The following is a 23113-nucleotide window of genomic DNA, read 5'->3' as shown; positions in this document are numbered from 1 at the left end:
ATGACTGAGAGACTTCTACTGTATAGCTTGCTGTGCATTTTGAAACAAACGCAAATACAACATCAATACTATAATATTCATTTACTGCCCTTTTTCCTTAAGGAAATCTGAAAAGATCATACAAAAAGATTAAGCACTATAAGCAAGCAAAGACACAGGAAATTCACAACATTTGATGTTGAAGTTTAATTTAAAGATAATATTTTAAGGCCTGCCCAAAATACAGAATGTAATTTATATTTTGCATTGAGTTCATGAACTAAAAGTGGTATACTTCCCATAAAAGGAATCTATATAAACTGGAAGTTCACACAGAAAAAATGTCTTTTGAATTATTTATTCATAAGTACCTGTTTCCCCGAAAATAGGACCTACCTCGAAAATAAAACCTAACCCGATTTTCATGCCTGCGCCAAATGTAAGCCCTACCCCAAAATCCCTACTTAAGAACCTGGCCACCCGCACATTCTGTCTGCTTGCTGCCGACATGAGGAGGGGGGAGGTGCTGCGGCCAAGAGGCGAGGCAGTGGGGGGGGGTTGAAGATGAAGCAAGGCAGTGAGGGGGTGGAGGACGAAGCAAGGTGCTGCCCCACGCGTCCCACACGGGCTGACAAAGGGCCGCCAGGCCATCAACATGCTGACAATTGCCTGGCCTTGCAGCGGTGGCTTCAGCAGCCCAATGCAGGATTGCTGGTCCCCTTCTTCTCCTTACTCAACACTGCAACAAAGCAGGAGGCTTGAGCAATGCACCCATGCCACAGCACTAAGCAAGGTGGTGGGGAGGTAGAGGATGAAGCTCCTTCTTCTCCTTACTCAACACCGCAACGAAGCAGGAGGCTTGAGCGATGCACCCATGCCACAGCCACTAAGCGAGGTGGTGGGGGGGTGGAGGCAAAGCCCCAACAGTATCCTTGGCCGCCCAGCCTGCAGAGGCTTGATGCTAGCAGAGCTGGAAAGGACGTTAGTGAAGGAATGTGGTTGCCCTGGGACGGGGGTTAGGATTTGGCATTGTGGATGCCAAATCCTAACACCCACCCCACCACAGGGCATCCACAATGCCAAATCCTAACCCCTGCCCCAGGGCAATATTCCTTCACTAACCTCCTTTCCAGCTCCGTTCTCCATGCAGGGCAACAAAAGAAGTTTGTGGGACTAAAAAAAAAGATCAATCTAACCTTCCAACTCGTAAAGTTGAAAGGTCTGACTAAACTTTTTTTTTTTTACCGGTAGTCTCACAGGCTTCTTTTGTTGCCCTGCACACGTTGGTAGAGAACGAGCTGGAAAGCAGGTTAGTGAAGGAATTCTTTGGGAAAGTGAGGGGAGACAGGGAAGGAGCTGCTCCAGCCGCTACTGCCTCACTCTGGCAATATCAGGCTTCGTGGGGGCTTCGTTCTCCACCCACCACCACCACCTCGCTTACTGACTGCAGCACTGGTGCATCGCTCAACCTCCTGCTTTGTTGCAACGGTGAGTAAGGAGAAGCAGCAGGCCGGCGATCCTGCATGGGGCTGCTGGAGCCACCACCACAAGGCCAGGCAATTGTCGGCACGTTGATGGCCTGGCTGTGGGGCCATCTATCAGCCTGTGTGGGGCAGTGCCGCACCCCCGCCTTGCTTATGGCCGTGGCACCGGTGCATCACTTTGTCCTCCACCTCTCCATCATCTCGCTTTGTTCTGCATCCCACTCACCCCCCTCACCTCCTGCTCATTGCAGCCACACAAAAAATAAGCCTTGATGCTTATTTTGGTGATCAAAAAAAAAAAACAAAAGACCAGCTCTTATTTTCAGGGAAACATGGTAGTAGAATAAGAGAACTGGCAGAAATATTCACAATACACTATTTATTTACAGATTAACAATGAATATTAAATTTTGTTTTGAAATGGACAGACAATAGATAAAACCTAAGCCTGGCTACAGCATTTTGAGCCAATGAAATTTGCAGATGGCATTCAAAGAAAAGATCATACCGTGTTTCCCAAAAATAAGACCCAGTCTTACATATATATATTTTGCTACAAAAGACACATTAGAGCTTATTTTTGGCGAACCACAGTATCAGGGTGATCAGCCCAGACAGGCACCCCACCCTCCGATACGAACACAAGACGCAGCGAGCACACGAGGGCCAACACTATCTGGCAGCAGCCACATCCCGCCAGTTCCTTGGTGCAGCGCAGGTAAGTCTGAGCATGAAGGTAGGGGAAGGGCGTGGCAGGCAATCTGGATGTGGTGTACAGCCGTCTGGCTTGTGGGAAGCTCAGACAGCAGCAGTAGGAGGAGGCAGAGGCACAGGGGTAGACAGGAGATCCGGACCTCCCCCCCCCCCGTGCCTCTGCCTCCGCCTGCTGCTGCCGCACAAGCCAGGCTGCTGTTAAGCGCATCCCGATTGCCTGCCTCCCCCTGCTCAGGCTATGACTGCTACCGGCCACCGTCAGCCCCCATGCACTTGCCGCCTCCTGTGCTGGCCACCCACACCCCCCGGGGCTTATTTTTAGGGTACGGTTTATATTAGGATCATGCTAAAAAAAATCAGGCTAGGGCTTATTTTCTGGGTGAGTCTTATTTTTGGGGAAACATGGTATTTGCAGACCTTACAATAATCAAAGCAATAGATACCCATAGAATGAACCATCACAACTACTAGGAAGGTTCCAAAAGGAAAAAGTGCTGTTCCAGCAATCCTAATTGGGCAAAGAGGTTCAGATCATAGCTGAGATCTGAAATTCCAGGTTTAAGTCACAATCTAGAAAAGACTCTTAATTACATTTGTTTGTAAAGGAAGCACAACTTCTTACAACATTGCTAAACATTCAAACAAAAACCCTCTCATTGTTCAGAAGTACCCTCTTCTTATGCAAATTTAATTTCCATTCAGTAATCCTTATCCAGTCAAATTCACATATCAAGCACTGGTCCTCAGCACCTACATATTTGGATTGTTAGGAAGGAAAAGGAAGTCTCCTCTTCTTGCCAAATCAAATTTCAATGGCAAAAGTATTTCTCAGTGTTACCTTATATATAAAAATGGATATGTGCTTTTGGGTAAATAAGCAGCATATACAGTCTCTATCGCTCTACGCAGGGCAGTTGACTCTACCAGTCTACCTGGAAAGAGAACAGAAAAAATTGTTTCAATTACCTTTTTTCAAATTATCACTTTTAAATCCATTTCTGAATAAGCTTAGCCTTTATATTAAAAAAACCCCTATAACAAATATATAATAAAAAATTAATTTTATGATTGTAAAAATGTTCTTAACAATCTTATGTAATCATGACATCACATTCAACAAATATTCTTAAAGACATACAAACTCAATGATTTGGAACTAAAGTCTGTTTATTTTAATGACGGTTAAGCACTATCATTATAAGTGAAAAATATGCATAAAGAATTACCCAGTGAAAATTATCTATTTTGCCAAGAAATATATTTTAATTAAGATCTACTTATTTGCTAAACAGGTTATATTTCTTTCTAAATTACCAAACATAGTGATTCTGCCATGACTGTGATTTTCTTTTCTTATTTATGATTTCTTTGCCTGGACGCATAAGTCAATTCAGTGTCCTTAGGCCCTCCTTATTGTAGAGCAGTATTAATTAAATATTGAGGAAAACCAACATATGCTGATAATTACAGTTCATATTAGAATTATGTAATATGGTTGATCTTAACTGTATTAAATCAAATCAACTTAAAGACATTGTTACCTTAGACCAAAACTGCATAATTAGCTGAAGACTACACTGGGCTTTCAGAAATACATCAAGGATCATATTACAAAAATGTATACTTTTTTTTCTTTTCCTTTTTTTTAAAATTGTATTCTTCTGGAGAGGTTCATGGTTGTAATGCAAAAACAGGAATTGGAGCTTTCTTCCTCACCTTCATTATTTCATTGAGATTCAGTACTATAGTTATTGCTATTTTTTTTAGAAAGCTTAACTTCAACACACGGATGAACTATGTGAAAGAAAAAAATAACCAGTAGTTTCAGGATGGAATTAATAATTGGCCTTTAATGTATGAAAATATCCCTTAAACATTCAGTGAAAATATGGAAGTGAATATATTTGTACTTACAATTTATAAAAAGTAAAAAGATACATTTCTTCATGGAATAGTTTGCATTCGTTACAAAACCTTTCATTTTAAAAGCCAATGTTGCATCTTCACAGCCCACTTCAATCAATTCTCTAAACATATTTTAATAGAAATTAATTAGTCTTTTGTTTTTTCAATAAAACACCTTTAAGAACATACTGAAACTATTGTAATTAATAATTATTAAATATGCAACACATATTCTGCTCATGATTCCACTATTTTCTATAGTCTTTAATCCCAGATAAGTGATTACTAGTTATATCTTCTATATCTTTAATGATCAGGGTAACAACTTTCCTCCAGAAGTTGTGAATGCTGCAACACTGGAAGTTTTTAAGAAGAGACTGGACAACGATTTATCTGAAATAGTATACATCTTCTTATTGTTATTTTCATACCTCCATAGAAGTACATATAGAGTACTTTTTTTCTTTGTGATGTACAATTTTAGGGAACCACCATAAATTGTTTTTAAAAGCATACGGTAGCCCACTTAAACTATAACCAGACCATAATGAACCAGCCTTTCTTAAGCTTCAAAGTGACCTTCCCTTTCACATACTTTTGCATATGCAAGAAAACCAAATGACTTGTTTTAGAAGACTCAATTCACTTTATCAATGAAGAAAAATAAAAATTATTCCAATCATGCTCAAAAAATCAGTTAAAGAAAGATAATTACTATAAATCAGTGATCTCTAACTTTTCAAATCCTTTTGTACCTATTGAAACATTTATATATTATTATAAAACATTTGGGAGAACTGCAAAATAATGTTGCTTTGAACCCATTTATTTCAAGTAACCCGTTTTTTTTAAACAGCCAATCCAATTGTTCCAAATGGCCCTTAAATAAATTAAACTAAAACTAATTTGTTTAATCTTAAACACAAATTTGCTTGTTTGGTTGGCTGGCAAACAACCTAGTTTTGGACTTCAGTAGCCACATTATTTTCCTATGGCAAAAAAGGAAACGGGAAAAGGACGAAAGGAGGGAAACTAGCCCGCTATTTTCCAGCAAATAAAGCTTTCTTTAAAAAATTTTTAAAAAGTATTTACAAACTTGGGAGAAATAAAAGGCTTTGCAGACCCCAGAACGGTTGCCTGGTGATACAATGTACTTACAGACAGTATGATTCTGATCTCAGTTGTAGATGATAGTAAGATCAGGTCTAAACTAGTGAATATCAGAACAGCAGCAGATACAAGGAGCCTTATTTGAGTCTTGATCAACTATTAATTTATCTATTTATATCTCTTTTTATTATTTTTATAAATAACTCAAGTGGTGAACATTCAACACAGTCCTTCCTCCTCACCAGCCAGCTTCCATGCCTAAGGCAGACATAGAACTTAGCATCCTGATTTCTACCTGGTGCCTTAACCATTAAACCAAATTAAAAGTCAGGGGACTTTTCAAGGGAAAAATAGGGGCAGATTAAGCATTACAAAAATCCTAAATGATCGAATTTATTAAGGACAAGTCAGTCTGCATAAATAAATAATGTATTCTATTTAAGCCTACTTCTGTTAGCTTAACAAAAATATCAACTGTTCAACCCAAAATTATAATTACCATTTCTATAATGAGGAACAGTCTCACTCTGATCAGAAGAAGAATTCTACAGGAAAAAAATAATAAACCTCCTTTTCTGTGTTATCGGTTTGATTATGGGAAAGAGTCTTCCAATTACTATAAGGAAAAACTTCAAAGAGCTGAAAAGTTAGTTAAGGATGTTTTGTTTGAAATAGATCCAACAATTCATGAAAGGCACATCTGCCTGATTTTTTTAGTCAAATCACCTTTCAGCACAGCACAGCAACTTCCTCCAGAAGAGATACAAGAGAAGAAAAAATCTTTAGCTACCTCAGCCAGTTGCATGTACTAAAACCTGATTTTCTAAAAAATAAAATTGAATTATATCTCATCATTTCACCAGGACCTGAGATGGCATAAACCATACTTTCCACTACTTCTAATAAATTTTTTGATTGCTCATCTATTGTATTTCCCATAAGTTAACACTTTTCAACATTTTTAGGTCTCAGGATTATTTAAGTGGCAGAATTTATATGCCACCATTCTTCCAGGAATTCTTGTGGTATAGAAAGCATTTCTTCCTCCAAATTTCATTATAATGGCACCCCTGAGAGATACCATATATTAATAGCTAATGTTTGGTCCAAATTTCTCTAGAGAATTTCTAAGGCTGAAGATGTCTTGAACCTATGTTCCACCTAGTATAGCATGTGACCAGTACGTCACGCTAAACTCAATTTATGGGCATAGTAATACTCATAATTAGATTTGAAGTTACACCACATTTTATGGTAACCATACCTGCTAACAGCATTTCCAAAGACAGACCGAATATTGTCGATAGTTGTATTACTTGACAGTGTTCTTATATCTGCAACTGTGTCGCCTTGCTACAAAGCAGAAGATAGCAATGCTTTTAATATATATTGAAAAACTAGATGAATAGAAATTCACCCCTGGGATTTTGTACATCCTCTACAACCACTTTGCTTGCAAAATCATCTTTTTCTGAGAAAACAAGGTTTAAGGATCCCTGCACTAAAACAAAGCAGCATATGTAACCTCTCAAATGAAAGCTTATTTTTTTTCTTTCATCTTATCACAGCAATGTCATCATTATTCTTGGCTCTGAAGAACCAACTTTCAGCATATCTTGTTAAAAGTGTTTTTATATTACCTAAAGCTTACTCTCTTCCTGTTGCTACCTCATTTCTCCGAAAATAAGAGCCAACTGGAAAATAGACCCTAGCATGATTTTTAGGACGCTTCTAATGTATAAGCAAAAGGGACGCGGTGGCTCAGTGGGTTAGGACGCTGAGCTTGTCGATCAGAAGGTCGGCAGTTTGGCGGGTCGAATCCCAAGTGCCGCGTAACAGAGTGAGCGCCTGTTACTCGTCCCAGCTTCTGCCAACCTAGCAGTTCGAAAGCACGTAAAAATGCAAGTAGAAAAAGACCACGGAGACGTCCTTAATAAATAATGTGACTTGAAATAGTTAAGGTCATAAACACTCTGAAATCAAAAATAATCTCTTATACTTTTTAAAATGAGCTTGACCTACACATTTACTCTCTATAGGTTTTTAACTATTTTATTAAACATTCAGATACAATACTATTTTAGCAATATTGAAGAAAAAATATGTTTTACCTTTTTAACAGAAAAACTGATGCCAGAGTTGTGAATGGCATACCTGGCGTGTGGAATACATAAAAAGAAAAACTAATGTAGATAGCCAAACAGACATTGAAAAAACTGTTAGTGAAGCATGTATAGGTAAAGGTAAAGGTTCCCCCACACATGCGTGCTAGTCATTTCCAACTCTAGAGGCCAGTGCTCATCTCCGTTTCAAAGCCGAAGAGCCAGCGCTTGTCCGAGGACATCTCCGTGGTCATGTGGCCGGCATGACTAGATGCCAAAGGCGCACGGAACGCTGTTACCTTCCCACCATAGTGGTCCCTATTTTTCTACTTGCATTTTTACGTGCTTCCGAACTGCTAGGCTGGCAGAAGCTGGGACGAGTAACAGGCGCTCACTCTGTTACGCGGCACTCGGGATTCGACCCGCCAAACTGCCGACCTTCTGGTCAACAAGCTCAGCGTCCTAACCCACTGAGAACTGATATTTATTTATAAAATGAATTTGAGTAAGGCCTAATCCATAAAAGGTGGATGGAAGATACATGGCTGACATAGAATGGAATAGAACTATGTATCACATCTTTTCCCCATGTTTGGTAATATACTGTATGGTAAATGTAAGCAGGCATCATGGCATCAAATACTGGATTTCACTGCCTACAAAGCAACAATCATGAAGTGGAACAAATAATTTTTTAACATAACATCATGACACCTTTAAGTTTTATTATGTATTAGTGAGGGAGGGAAGAATTGCTAAATGATAAGATCTAAAATTAAGTAAGCACATTCTGAGGAATGTTTAATAACTTGTAACCAACGCGGTGGCTCAGTGGGTTAGGACGCTGAGCTTGTCGGTTGGCAGTATGGCGGGTTGAAACCCGAGTGCCGCATAACACAGTGAGCACCTGCTACTCATCCCAGCTTCTGCCCACCTAGCGGTTTGAAAGCACGTAAAAAATGCAAGTAGAAAAATAGGGACCACTACAGTGGGAAGATAACAGTGTTCAATTTTATTTTTTAGAAAATCAGGTTTTAGTACATGCAACTGGCTGAGGTAGCTAAAGATTTTTTCTTCTCTTGTATCTCTTCTGGAGGAAGTTGCTGTGCTGTGCTGAAAGGTGATTTGACTAAAAAAATCAGGCAGATGTGCCTTTCATGAATTGTTGGATCTATTTCAAACAAAACATCCTTAACTAACTTTTCAGCTCTTTGAAGTTTTTCCTTATAGTAATTGGAAGACTCTTTCCCATAATCAAAATGATAACACAGAAAAGGAGGTTTATTATTTTTTTCCTGTAGAATTCTTCTTCTGATCAGAGTGAGACAGTTTGAAAGCACGTAAAAAATGCAAGTAGAAAAATAGGGACCACTACAGTGGGAAGATAACAGTGTTCCGTGCACCTTTGGCGTCTAGTCATGCCGGCCACATGACCACGGAGGCCTCTTCGGACAAACGCTGGCTCTTCAGCTTTGAAACGGAGATGAACACCGGCCCCTAGAGTCGGAAACAACTAGCATGCATGTGCGGGGGAACCTTTACTTTTAACCAACTATATGATTCAGAACAAATGTTCTATTATTTTTTGGCAGTCTTTGTTAGCTTTACAACTATGAAGAGAAGAATCTCACTAGGCCAATTAATGTTAATGCTTTTACAGTTACTTTCAAATGTTTGTACCAATTGTTCTTGAATTCTTCTCAACAATTATGAGAATATCTTCTCAAGCCTATGATCCAGCTATATATAATAAAGTCATCTCTCTTGCTATTATTAATTTATCAAAGATATAATTCTTAGCTAAAAGAAAAAAAATGTTCCAATCTAACAAAAAGCAAGATACACAGATAGACTATGACAATCTTCCTTTTAAGTACATCACCTGCTGACAACATCCAGTATTTTTGCATATTCTTCACTAGGATTTTTAAAAGCTTTTCTCCTGGTAGCTACATTGTAAAATAGATCCTCAACCTACAGAAAGAAACAACAGTGTTTAATACAAACAAACAAAGCCAAAGTAAAGGTTACAAAATAGTATTTTATTGTGAAGCACAACAAAGGTAATTCTGCCAAGCACATAGGGTATTCATCAAATTTGTCTTGCTCCATTTAATCCTGCTCTATCTTCTCTATTTGCCCCAATGTTTCCTAGGACCCCAGAATATTGTTTCTCCTTGCAAGGTCCTGAAAAAATAACTGAATGCCATCATCAAGCAGCGTATCACTGTGTTTAAATTCACTCTCTAATTTTACATGAAACTTCTATATTACTACAAATATCAATTGCAATACACCATGAATACAAGATGATATAATTTAATTGAAAATATTTCTGGTTGTGGTGTGATAAAAAGCAGGAAGTTTTTTCAAATAATGGTTTAATCCAAATTACACTCAGCATTGCCTCTCATAAAGAATAATAGATTAAAGTAGCTATCACTATTCATTTATACACTTTTCTATTCAATTTCTGATTATTACTTTTCAATACTTGGCATAATCCATTTTGGCTGCAATGTTTAAATAATCTCAGATGTTTCAGTGCTTGTATTTTTAGTGTACTCAATAAGGATCTATGTACCTTTCTTCAAAATTACTATCAAATATTGTTATATTCCTAATGTTTCTTCCAGAAGAGTTCTAGAACTTATTTCTGTTTACAGTCATCTTAAGTCAAAATTGCTGGAGTTCAATATTCCACAATGTATCTACTGTCATTTCAACTATTATCCTATTCCAGATTTGTACTTATTGTGAAATCTCACTATTATTCACAAAGCATATCAGTCTGAAAAATCTGAGTAAAAGAGCAGTTAATGAAATAAATACACCATGCATTTTAACATTCTCTCATATTGGACCCTCCAGTATCACCGTGCATGCAGTATTTGAACTAATATTTTGAGGGTGACAATACTGTGACAGATAAACAGCGTGTGTTTATACATACATATATGCATACATGTGTGAAGGGAGAGAGAAAAGTGTCACTTTCAGTTAAAAACTATTACAAAGTCCACTAAGAACTGTATACATTTTGTATTTGAGATATTTTGTACCAGATGGAATTAAGTCAGAAATTAGGCATTAATTCAAGTTTACCTGAACTATAAAAAGATCAGATTCCGATAAGGAATCTGCACATCATTTTTTCCAATATTATAATTTAAAAGGTTTGTTACTGAAAGGGGATACTCTTATTACACCTCCATGGTTTTCAGCGATAACAGCTGCTTCGAAAAACATGTTTGAGGCTAACCAGAGCAAACTCTCCACTCCCAGCTGTCTACAGTGATGCATTCCTGCTGTGATAAACTACAATAAAGTTAGCACTGGAGTGTAAAGATACTGGACAAGGTGGGAATGTGGCTGCTCCAGAATTATAAAAATTAAAAATGGAAGTAACCTACTGTGATCTGGGTTCCTTGGTTTCCTGCACAAGGTTTTGGAACACTCTTCATTTTTCCATCAGAGTAATTTGCCCTGATAGTAAAACAAAAGAGAGTTACCTCTTATATTACAAGTTTCAAGAACAATACAACTTTCACTATTGCTACTTTCTAATCTTTGTAAGGCCAAAGAGAAGCAAAACTATATCTTAGCAGGTTTACTAAAAACAGAAAATGACCTTTACAGTTTAACTGAGCTAATATGAGTCACAAAGCTCCTGGAGGGTATAATTTCTACCACTAGCAGATATAGCTACTTATTCTCAAATTAATTAAAATAATCATATTAAATGGACTGGCAGGGAAAAGGAGAATTCTTTAAAAGAAATTTGTACAATTGGCTCAGAGAATAGATATTAGTTATAGCTTGGACTACTTAAAAGTACCAAAAAAACCATTGTTACCAATAAACTTAAAAAAACAACATCCTGAAAAGTTTAACCTAATTATTACATGCTGCTAAAAGGAAATAAAGTTGGTTGGAAATAGTTGAAATGTTAAAGAATCAATATTTTCTGTTTTCAAACACCGCTAAACACTTTAACACCTTTCAGGACATGCGCTTTAGAACTGCCATTTTTATTAATGCAATATGCTGTTTTCAGTACAGGTTTTGTCCTTAAGTTTGTTGTACTATTCTCTGACAAATGTATAACAAAGCAAAACCATGTATTCTTAGCCAAACACCCAATAACATTTATTTATTTACTTATTTAAAACCTTTCAATGGTTGCCCATCTGCCAGCCAACTCTGAGCATCTCCCAATCAAAAATTAAAAAAAAACCATTTTAAAAACTGTAAGACATTAGCAGTTAAAACATAAAATCTCGGTACCAATCCATGTCAACCTGTAACCATCTAATCCTCTCCCAAAGCTAGGGGGGAAAGCCCAGGCTTTAAAGCAGGGGTGTCAAACTGCCAGCTGGTTTCATCATACTGAAGCCACACCCACCCCATTGCCAGCAATGCAAAGAGTTGCAATACATTGGAACACAATGTGACTTGGCACCCGTGCTTTAAAGCTTAGGGAAGGCTAAAAGGTAAAGGGCTGCTGCACATCAAGGAACAAGGTATTGCATAGGGCAGGGGCTACCATGGAAAAAAGCACACTTCCTAGCTCACATTAGATTGTACTTGAGGGAAGGGGATAGGAGTGTGCCAACCCTATTTGACCTGGTAAGATGGGCAGACGTCCTTAGGGAAAGATGAACTTGCAAAAAATCCATATAGAGCTTTATAGGTGATGACCACCACCTTGAATTGCACCAAGAAATTGGAAGCCATGCAGCTCACATAACAGATGTGTTAGCTCGGTCAACCTAGGAGTCCCATTACTGTGCACACTGCTGCATTCTAGACTAGTAGATGGTCTTCAAGGGCAACCCCATGTATAGCATACTGAAGTAATCTAGACAGCAGGTAAGCAACGCATGAATGACCATGAGTAAGGTCTCCTGGTGCAGAAAAGGACACAACTGGTACACCAGAAGAATCTGTGCAAAGGAGTTGTGGGTCCAGGAGGATCTTCAAAGTGCCACTCACGGCACTCAAGAGTCAAAAAGATAAAGAATTTGGGTGGGAGGCCCAGTCCCAAATATCTCATTCTGGTAATGGCCAGCTCTAGCATTAGGTTGTTTACTTTTGACTGGGTTAGCTTTATTGGAAGTTATAGTAACACGAACAATATGACTTATACTAGCCAACACCTAGTGTCAGGACCCACCTCAATCCACATCTTAGGAAATAAGAACTCTTGGATGCAAGTTTAGTCCAAAAGGAAAATGTTTACTAGGAAGGAATTGATTGTGGGAATACAAGACGGAATCTGAGAAAAGTTACATTTCAATCCTATATAAACCATTCCCATTCCAGCCCCTCCCCTCATCCATTTGGTCAGGCTGTCGTCAGTTGCTAGGTGTCAGGTTCTTCCATGGGAAAGGGAACTCTCCTTGGTTTTATGGTTATTGCTTCCCTTTTTCCAGTTGTAAATGAAGACACAAACCATATCTGTCTGTCCCCCTCCCTTCCCCCGTTAAAACATCCCCTGTTGTTTGAAAATTGCTTTAGTAACCATCCTCTCCCCCCCCCTCGGAGAGATGGCAGAATCCCCAGTAATAGCACGTTGTTCTACCTATACAATTATGAAATGTGATATAAATGGATTCTGACATTCGGCTCTCCTTTCAGAAAAAAGATGAGTCCATCTGTGGGGAAAGAAAACATATAACTGTTAGCCTGGTTTGTTTGGATATTCTGTATGAAACCTCTTAAGCAACTTAGGTGCTTTAACATGGAGTTTGTTAACCCATTCGTTTTCTGAGGAGGGGAGGTGTTTCCATGCCACTAAATATTGTATCGTTCCATGGTGTTTTCTGGAATCTAAGATTTCTTTCACTTCAAAATGTTGTTCTCCTTCCACCATGATGGGGGGTGGTGGTGGTGGGATTTTTTCTCGTAGTGGAGATTGTTGTTCTCTCTTTAATAGACTGCAGTGGAAGGTTGGGTGTATTCGTCTAAGATTTTTGGGTAGTTCTAATTCAACTGTTACTGGGTTTATGATTCTTTTAATTGGAAAGGGTCCAATATATTTTGGTCCTAGTTTTTTACAGGGTTGGAGTGATTTCAGGTATTTTGTGGATAAATATACCATCTCTCCTACCCTAAATGGTGTTGGATCGGTTCTTTTTTTGTCTGCCTGTGTCTTGTATGCTTTTCTGGCATCTTCCAACGCTTTCCTAACGATTGGCCATGTATTTTGTAATTGAGCAATCCATTCCTTCAGGTCAGGGATAACCGGTTCTTTTGGGGTTAGTTCTGGTATTGGGTTGAAACTCTGGCCTGTAGCTACTTGAAAAGGAGTGTAACCTGTGCTTGAGTGGACTGCATTATTATATGCTACTTCTGCAAAAGGCAGTAGGTCCGTCCAGTCGGACTGCTGAAAATTAATATAGCATCTCAGATATTGTTCAAGTATATTATTAAGTCTTTCAGAAGCTCCGTCTGTCTGAGGATGGTGACTAGATGACAGTCCTTGGGTGGTTCCTAAGAGGGATAAAAATTCTTTCCAAAATGCCGATGTAAATTGCACCCCTCTGTCAGATATGATGCGTTGTGGTACCCCGTGCAATCTGTAAATATGCTGTACAAAAAGTTTTGCTAATGCTTTTGCAGTCGGGATTTTTTGGCAAGGTATGAAGTGTACTTGCTTAGAGAACAGATCTGTGACAGTCCAGACTACGGTGTTTCCATTACTTTCAGGCAGTTCTACGATAAAATCCATGGCTATTTCTTTCCATGGGGCTGAGGGGTTTGCCACCGGTTGTAACAGACCTGGCGGTTTCCCTTGCAGTCTTTTGGCCATCGCGCAAATTTGACAGCTACCCACATAGCTTTCTATGTCCTTTTTCATAGATGGCCACCAAAATTGCCTTTTAGTTAAGTGTAAGGTTTTTACAAACCCAAAGTGTCCTGCTGATTTTGTATCATGGCACAGTTGCATGAAATTGATTCTCTGTGTGGCAGGTATATATAGCTTCTCCCCCACCCATGGCAGTCCATCTTTAATTGTGCACACATGTTTATTTTTCTGGAACCATTCATCACTTTCCAAAGATTTCCTGAATTCTATTCCAGTTTGGCTATCTACCTTCGGTTTCATTTTTTCTTGTGCCCTGGTGGTGACTGGTGCTGCCAGTTGTTGTTCCGGTACAAGTGGTTTAAAGTCAGTAACTCTTGTGCTGTTATATTGGGGCATGCGGGATAATGCATCTGCCAGGAAGTTCTTTCCCCCCGGTAAGTGTTTGAGAGTGAAATTGAATCGGTGAAAGTGTTGGGACCAGCGGGCTTGCTTAGGAGTGAGCTTCCTGGGCGTTTTTAGTGCTTCCAAATTTTTGTGGTCTGTCCAGACCTGGAAAGGTATTTTATTTCCTTCTAAAAATTGGCGCCATGTTAGTAATGCCCACCTCAGCGAGAATGCCTCTTTTTCCCATATTGGCCAGCGTTGTTCTGTTTCTGTGAGTTTTCTGGATGTGTATGCGCATGGTTGCAATGTCCCCCCATCATTTTCTTGTAATAGTACGGCTCCTACCGCTACATCACTCGCATCTGCCTGTATTACAAAAGGTTTGTCGGGATCTGGGTGTTTTAGGACAGGTTCAGCAGAAAAAAGTCTCTTTAGCCTCTCAAATGCTGCTTGACATTCCATTGACCATTTCAGAGGCTGGCTGGGTTTCACGGGTGACCCCCCCTTCGTTTTCAACAAATTTGTGAGGGGCATGGCTATTTGGCCAAATGCGGGGATGAATTGGCGGTAGAAGTTTGCAAACCCCAGGAAACTTTGCAATTGCTTCCGTGTGCGGGGGGGTGCCCACTCTAGTACTGCTCTGACCTTCTCAGGGTCCATTTCGATGCCCTCTGGAGATATGCGATATCCCAGGTAGTCGATTTTTTCCTGATGGAATTCACACTTCGATAATTTAGCATATAAGTGGGCAGCTCGCAACTTCTTCAGGACTGCTCTGACTAGTTTGATATGTTCCTCTTTAGTTTCTGTGAAGATAAGGATGTCATCGAGGTAAACCAGGACCCCCTTATATAGGTGCTCTCTCAGCACGTCATTAATTAATTGCATAAAGACTGCGGGGGCCCCTTGCAGTCCGAATGGCAATACTTTGAATTGATAGCACCCCATTGGGCAGTTGAATGCAGTCTTCCATTCGTCTCCTTCCTTAATCCTAATTCGGTAGTATGCTTCCCTCAGGTCTAGTTTGGTAAAAATCTTTCCTTTCGATAGGTGGGATAACATATCCTTCATTAGGGGAAGGGGGTACAGATTACATTCACTAATTGTGTTCAAATTTCTATAGTCCACAACCAAACGAAAGGATCCATCCTTCTTCTCCCTGAACAGAACCGGGGCGGCCACTTTGGGTTTGGCAGGCTCAATAAATCCTCTTTCTAAGTTTTTCTTTATGAATCTCTCCATTTCTGCCATTTCCCTTGGGCTCATGGCATACATCCTGGGTTTTGGGAGTTTTGCCCCAGGTTTGAATTCTATGGTGCAGTCTGTGGGGCGGTGGGGGGGAAGCTCATCTGCTCTTTCCTCACTGAAAACCTCAGCCAGGTCCCTGTATTCCTCTGGTATCTCTGGTAATCCCTTCTCTTTCCCCACTGCTGCTGTCTCCTCCCTCTGGGTTGGGGGGGTGCTTTTGGAGTCTACGTTCTTCTGCCCCCCCTTTGGGAAGTTGAGTTCTGCTGTCCTCCAGTTTATCCCGGGGTTCCATTTCTTCAGCCATTCCAGTCCTAGGATCATTGGGCATTCCATGCCTGGGGCCACTATAAACGTTATGTCCTCCTCATGGGGCCCCAGTGATAGGTGGATTGGTAAAGTGGCTAGGGTGGCTGGTCCTCCCCCTGCTATTGTCCCATCTAATTGACTAAAAGAGATTGGATGTTTTAGCCTCCTCACTGGGATGCTCAATCTCTCCACCAGCGTTGGGCTGATAAGGCAGCGGATGCACCCAGAGTCTATCAGAGCTTTTATTTTGGCTGCTTCAGGCATAGGGGAAGCTAATATAGTCACTGTCTTAAGCATGGGTGGAAGGGGTCCACTTACCAATGGTTCTCCCTCTGAGCTGTCTTCCGAGTTGTCCACCGTCCCTGCGGTGCAGGCCGGAGTCCAGTCCCAGTTCCTGGCAGGAATTGTGGACTCTACAGCCTCTGTCCCCTTCATGGAAGATTCTTTTGTGTTGCCTTGGGGCTTCCCCGGCTTCTTGGAGGATGATGCCTCTGGTTTTCGGGGGGGGGCTTTTGAACGACATTCTGCAGCACGGTGGCCCTCTCTCCCGCAGTTGAAACAACTTGTTGATTTTTTGGCTGTGGCTGGTATCGCTCCTCATCCTGGTCCCCATCTGTGGTTCTGGGGGGGTGGGTGGGTACTGCTGAGGCAGCAATTCCTGTTCCATTGGATGGCCCCGGGGTTTCAGGTGTTGGATCCCCTCCGTTACCTTTCCAGTTGCGTCCCCAGGCGCTGCCTCGGTTGCGATTTTCAGCTCTCTCCTCCCTCAGTGAACTCAGGGTTGTTTTCATCAGATCAATGGCCTTTTCCAGGATCCGCTCCTCCTCGCTGGCGTGCAGGGAACTCTCCATCTCTTGCCTCCATTCCGGTTGGTGGTTACTACGCCTCAGGGTCTTTTCTCCCGAAGCCTTTTCCCACTCACTTTTCCTTCCAACGCCCATCGACCACCGGGGTTTTCGGTCGTACTGCTCCACCGCTTCTTCCCCGGGGGAATATGCTGCTTCAGTTTCCCATTGTCTCTGGGATTCCATTTGGGGGGAAGACTCCCCCTCCATGGGGCTTCCCTCCTCTCTTGCTTCGTCGCCAGACATTTGTATTTGTTGCAAAGTCCCCCGGTAAGGTTTTCCCTTCCAGGTTGACTCTTAAAGCAGATTCCGTCTACTGTCAGGACCCACCTCAATCCACATCTTAGGAAATAAGAACTCTTGGATGCAAGTTTAGTCCAAAAGGAAAATGTTTACTAGGAAGGAATTGATTGTGGGAATACAAGACGGAATCTGAGAAAAGTTACATTTCAATCCTATATAAACCATTCCCATTCCAGCCCCTCCCCTCATCCATTTGGTCAGGCTGTCGTCAGTTGCTAGGTGTCAGGTTCTTCCATGGGAAAGGGAACTCTCCTTGGTTTTATGGTTATTGCTTCCCTTTTTCCAGTTGTAAATGAAGACACAAACCATATCTGTCTGTCCCCCTCCCTTCCCCCGTTAAAACATCCCCTGTTGTTTGAAAATTGCTTTAGTAACCATCCTCTCCCCCCCCCTCGGAGAGATGGCAGAATCCCCAGTAATAGCACGTTGTTCTACCTATACAATTATGAAATGTGATATAAATGGATTCTGACACCTAGAGAAAAGAATAAACTCTCCCATTTAGTCCATTTCTCTATGTATGAGCAGTAATTGTAGTTAATAACCATTTAGAAAAAGTGTCTTTTTCCAAAGGCTTTCTTTGGCAAAGGCAAAGGCAACTGAATAGGTGGGATAGGAATTAATAGATGGAATAACAATTTCTTGGATTTTAAAGTCCACGTCCAGATATAGGTAGAGGTTGTTAGAAATTTTTAATAAAATATATTGCTATTAGATTCCAAATTAAACAATTAAGCAAATTCAGAACAGCATACAAGCATGAAGTCAAATTCAAAAGTACGGCTTATTGTATCCTATAACCCACAAGGAAATAGATCTCTAAAACTGAGTTTCTATAGCAGTGAGAAACTGCTATTGTTAAACACTGAACCAGAAACATTCCTCGTCACAACGTATCTCAGGATTTTAACATTCTATGCACACACATTATTATGTTTAGAATCCTTTGTTTTATATTATTTTTTTTCTCAACAGTCTCCTAGATTTTCAACGGTAATATTAGTGGTGTTAATAAATTGTTTTATTCATTTTATTCAAATACTAATACTCCTCTTAGCGCTTTAAAATCTGATTCTTCTCCAAGCTTTAAGCTAGACTGTATGATATACCTCTTATTCAAAAATTTTGTGTTTCAGTTTGTGTATTTCATTGCCCTCTCTGGATGTTCATCATTCTTTTCATTGGCTATGTTGCTTTGAACTATTTTTAATACTATAAGCAGCTCAAAGTAACTCTGGAGTCAGGCAGCTTTACAACTTTGATAAATAAATAATAAATAGCCCAGAGTGATACAATTGACATATATGAACAGTTAAATACTAATTATACCTACCTATAGGCACATTTTCCATCAGCTGTTTTAGAAGTTATAGTAATATGAGCAATATGACTTATACTAGCCAAAGCCTAGAGAAAAGAAGTTCAGTTTTAAAAGCAATATTACTCCATGTAAACATGACACTTCACTACTTTCAACCAACATTCTCTATGCTTTATCTGTAATAGATGCATTTAAATTTCAGGCATACAAAATCTCACAAAATTTGGTGATCTTATGTAACATGTGCCATTTTTTATTTTTATTTAATTTTGGAGTTCTATGGCTAATATCTGAGGGTAAAACAGGCATCATGTTACTGACTCCTGCTGTAATTAGAGATCAAATGATCTTCATTTTGAGATAAATTATCCAACATTTGACTGGGAGAAAAAGTACGGTAGGCATTTTATTCAGGTATTTAACAAATATACTTATTTCAGGGTCTATCATTTAAACTTTGTTGTATTTTTCAAATAATGGCTAATAATTCTATATCTATTTCATAAGGAAATATAAACAACTTTTATTTAATGAACCTTAAGTTAATCTTTGAATTACCTAAATATGCAGAAAAGTCAAATCACAATGGAGTTAGATTCTCTTGGTTGTGGATATTGTGCAATGAGTGTGCATGCAAAACTAACTATGCTAAGCAAATGTTATGAAGATAGAGGGAATGATTTCTGAAATATTGGGATTCTAAATTGTTTCAGCTGGCAGCTAGCAATATTAACTGAGTTCCTGAAGGAGAGTCAGGAATTAAATCTATTTACAAGTAGTCCTCAACTGATGACCACAGTTGGGACCAGAAACTCAACTGTTGAGTTTAAAGTCAAAATTAAACCCTAAATTAAGCAAGCAGCCCACATGACTGCTTGGGTAAAGAATCACAATCCCTGCACTGTCAGTTGTGCTTATTAAGCAATATCATTGGTTCTTAAGCAGATGGAGTCCCAGATAAGGAATCTAGGGTGGGAGAGACCATCGGAGCCTCCATTCAGGAGCTGAAAATCGTCCCTACTGAAATCCAAGCAGGATTTTCAGGCCTTGAGGAAAGACATGATAGCATGAGGCCTGTGCTGATCCTTTCCTGCCTGAGGCACCTACACTCCTTCCTCTACACACTCCCTCTCTACTTCCTGCATAGATTTTGACTTCTCCTCCCTAAGAGCTGGTGAAAGGGCTGTCTGCTGAAGAAGTTCAACTTCCATCTGTGTATGAATTATAAGTCCTTCAGCCAGGTGCAGGAATGGAGTTGAAATATTCATAATTTCAGCTCCATTTCTGCATTTTGCCAGAGGAATTCAGCTCCCCTTGGAAGGTGACTTCTTTAGCCAGCCCCCAAAGAGGGGAGTTTTCCTTTCAGCGGGTGGCAGCAGGTCGCAACCTTCCCTGATGGCTTCTCCAGATTTTTCTGGGTTAAAAGGACAGAACTTTGGAAATAGCAATCATGATTGTGGGGAGCTTTCCAATCGGTCATATGTGCGAATAGGTTGCAAAGCAACCAAATCACAATCAAGTGACTATAAGGATGACAATGCAATGTTTTCCAATGACTGAAAATGCTTTATGGGCCATAAAATACTCTTTTAAATGGTATTATAATTGTCCATAATGGCTGTAAGTTGATGGCTAACTATAAAGAAGCCAAGGAGTTATTATGCATATCATTACATCCCTACTCCATCTTTCTGGTAAGCCACATATAAGTATTTGTAACTATTTCTGGAATCTCTTAAGAACCAATATATTAGATTGAAAGGGAAAAAACAGGACCACAAAAATTGTGGATTGTAGTATCTATCTCAACATACCTCACCTCTAAATCCATATGTAGAAATACTAGCTAGATCATCAAAAGTCTGCAGTTTACTTGTAGTGAATCTTTCACACACGATATCCAAGTCTTCCTTCTATAAAAGAAAACCACAAATCAGTGTTTTTTTAAATATCTTTTTATATAAAGTTTAGCTGCTAAACAACCAAGTACTTTACTCACCCTAATTCCAGAACCATTATCTTGTACCTGAATAAGCTTTAAACCACCATCTTTAATTGTCAGCTGGATGTTGGTGGCTTTAGCATCTAAACTAAAAAGACAACAAATATATTGTAATGAGACACTGCCAATCCTATGACATTCTACGTGAATGTTTAGAATAGGTGCATGAAAATTCTAAATAGGGAACAATCTATTCTCCCCCAACCAATAGCTTGTTTTAGGCCTCTTGCTGGAATGTGCTACAGGAAGTCACAATGCTGTTGCCAACATTACCCCAGCCCCTCCACTCTTTTTCCAGCTACACATTCCATCATATTCTGAATGGTTACTGGATACCTGTCTGACCTTTTTTCCTTTTCAGTAACGTAAAGCTATGCACATGTATTTATAAATTTACTTTGAATGAAACCTTCTTACCTAATACTTACGGACCACTGAGAACTACCCTGACATCAACTGGGAGACAAACTCTGCACCAAGTGGAAGATCAAAGAGATTCCTGACAAACCTAGTAGACAACTTTGTCACCCAAAAAGTAGAGAAGGGAACTAGCCATTTTGGATCTAATTCTCACTAATAGAGATGAAATGATAGAAGGTGTTGAAGCCACAGGAACCTTGGGAGGAAGTGATCATGCAATATTGGAATTCAACATTATGGAAGCACAAGCACAGCCAAACTAGAGTCTTGGAATTTAAGAGAGCTAATTTCAATAAACTTAGAGAGAGCTTGGGAAGGATTCCATGGATGAGAATCCTCAAGGGGAAAACAACTCAAGAAGCTTGGGAAATTTTGAAAAGTGAGATAATAAAAATCCAGTCTAGCCCAATACCAACAAAGAGGAAAAATAACACCTCTCAAAAGAAACCAGCATGGCTGCATAAAGAACTCTCTGATAAATTGAAAGATAAAAAGGACAAGTTTAGAAAGTGGAAAGAGAGGCACATAACTAAGTCAGAATTTCAGGAAATAGCCCAAGCCTGCAAAGACAAAGTGAGGAAAGCTAAGGCTCAGAATGAACTAAGGCTTGCGACCAAAGTCAAAAATAACAAAAAAAGCTTTTTTCAACATGTAAAAAACAAGAAAAAAGTGAAGGAAATGATTGGTCCCTTAGTGGGTGAAAGTGACAAGCAACAGGGAGAAAGCGGAACTATTTAACTCATTTTTTGTATCTGTCTTTACACAAAGAGAAAAAACAGACCAACTGGCAGATGTGATCTCAGAACCACTGAACTATATTTTTCAAAGATCCTGGAGCACTGGACTGGAAAAGAGCTGATGTAGTTCCCATCTTCAAAAAAGAAAAAAAATGGATCCAGGAAATTACAGACCTATCAGTCTGACCTCAATACCTGGGAAGATTCTGGAAAAGATAATCAAACAATGAATCTGTGAGCACCTAGAGGCAAACAAAATCATTACTAAAAGCCAACATGGGTTTGTCAAAAACAGATCATGCCAGACAAATCTTATTCTTTGACTAAGTGACAAAATTAGTGGATCAGAGGAATGCTGTGGATATAATTTACTTGGACTTCAGTAAGGTATTTGATAAAGTAGATCACAACCTACTACTTGATAAGATAGAAAAATGTGGGTTAGACAGCATCACCACCAGATGGATCCGTAGCTGGCTGACCGGCCATACTCAGCGTGTGGTCCTCAATAGAACTGTATCTACATGAAGGGAAGTGTGTAGTGGGGTGCCCCAGGACTCTGTTCTGGGCCCAGTGCTCTTCAATATCTTCATCAACGATTTGGACGAGGGGATAGATGGGGAACTCATCAAATTTTCAGACGACACCAAGCTGGCAGGAATAGCCAATACTCCAGAAGATAGGCTTAATATACAGGAGGATGTGGACAGACTCAAACACTGGGCACTATCTAACAAAATGAAATTCAATGGTGAAAAAGTAAGGTTCTACATTTAGGCAATAAAAACCAAATGTACAGGTATAGTATAGGGGGTACCTTGCTCAATAGTAGTAACTGTGAGAGGGATCTCGGAGTCCTAGTGGACAATCACTTAGATATGAGCCAGCAGTGTGCTGCAGCTGCCAAAAAAGCCAACACAGTGCTAGGCTGCATTAACAAAGGGATAGAATCAAGATCACATGAAGTAATACCACTTTACAATGTTGGTAAGGCCACACTTGGAATACTGTATCCAGTTTTGGTCACCACGATGTAAAAAAGATGTTGAGACTCTAGTTAGAGTACAGAGAAGAGCAACAAAGATGATTAGGGGACTGGAGGCTAAAACATATAATTAACAGCTGCTGGAATTGGGTATATCTAGTTTAATCAAGAGAAGGACGAGGGGGACATGATAGCAGTGTTCCAATATCTCAGGGGCTGCCACAAAGAAGCTATTCTCCAAAGCGCCTGAGGGCAGGACAAGAAGCAATGGATGGAAACTAATCAAGAAGAAGTAACCTAGAACTAAGGACTGTTAGAAAAATTAACTAGTGGAACAACCTACCTTCAGAAGCGGTGAATGTTCCAACACTGGAAGTTTTTAAGAAGAGACTGGATAGCCATTTGTCCGAAATGGTATAAGGTTTCCTGCCTGTGCAGTGGGTTGGACTAGATGACC

General features: G+C 39.8%; 1 protein-coding gene across 2 annotated transcripts in view; it reads right to left on the bottom strand.

The window, feature by feature from the left end:
* Window positions 1-23113, bottom strand: part of MLH1 (mutL homolog 1) — a 54005-nt gene that overhangs the window by 29766 nt on the left and 1126 nt on the right. Inside the window, exons 2-10 of one of the 2 annotated variants that reach the window (XM_083379355.1) lie at window positions 20512-20602; window positions 20327-20425; window positions 18525-18598; window positions 10708-10780; window positions 9177-9268; window positions 7304-7346; window positions 6457-6545; window positions 4092-4204; window positions 3016-3109 (exon numbers count right to left, since the gene is read on the bottom strand). In XM_083379355.1, the coding sequence (XP_083235481.1) occupies window positions 3016-3109; window positions 4092-4204; window positions 6457-6545; window positions 7304-7346; window positions 9177-9268; window positions 10708-10780; window positions 18525-18598; window positions 20327-20425; window positions 20512-20602 (768 nt within the window). Of the gene's footprint in view, window positions 1-3015; window positions 3110-4091; window positions 4205-6456; window positions 6546-7303; window positions 7347-9176; window positions 9269-10707; window positions 10781-18524; window positions 18599-20326; window positions 20426-20511; window positions 20603-23113 lie in introns of those variants that run through there. The other variant, XM_083379356.1, reaches the window with a different exon arrangement.

Source organism: Vipera ursinii (assembly GCF_947247035.1).
Source record: "Vipera ursinii genome assembly, chromosome: Z".
NCBI classification, from domain to species: Eukaryota; Metazoa; Chordata; class Lepidosauria; order Squamata; family Viperidae; genus Vipera; species Vipera ursinii.
This window is presented reverse-complemented; position numbering and strand designations above follow the sequence as displayed.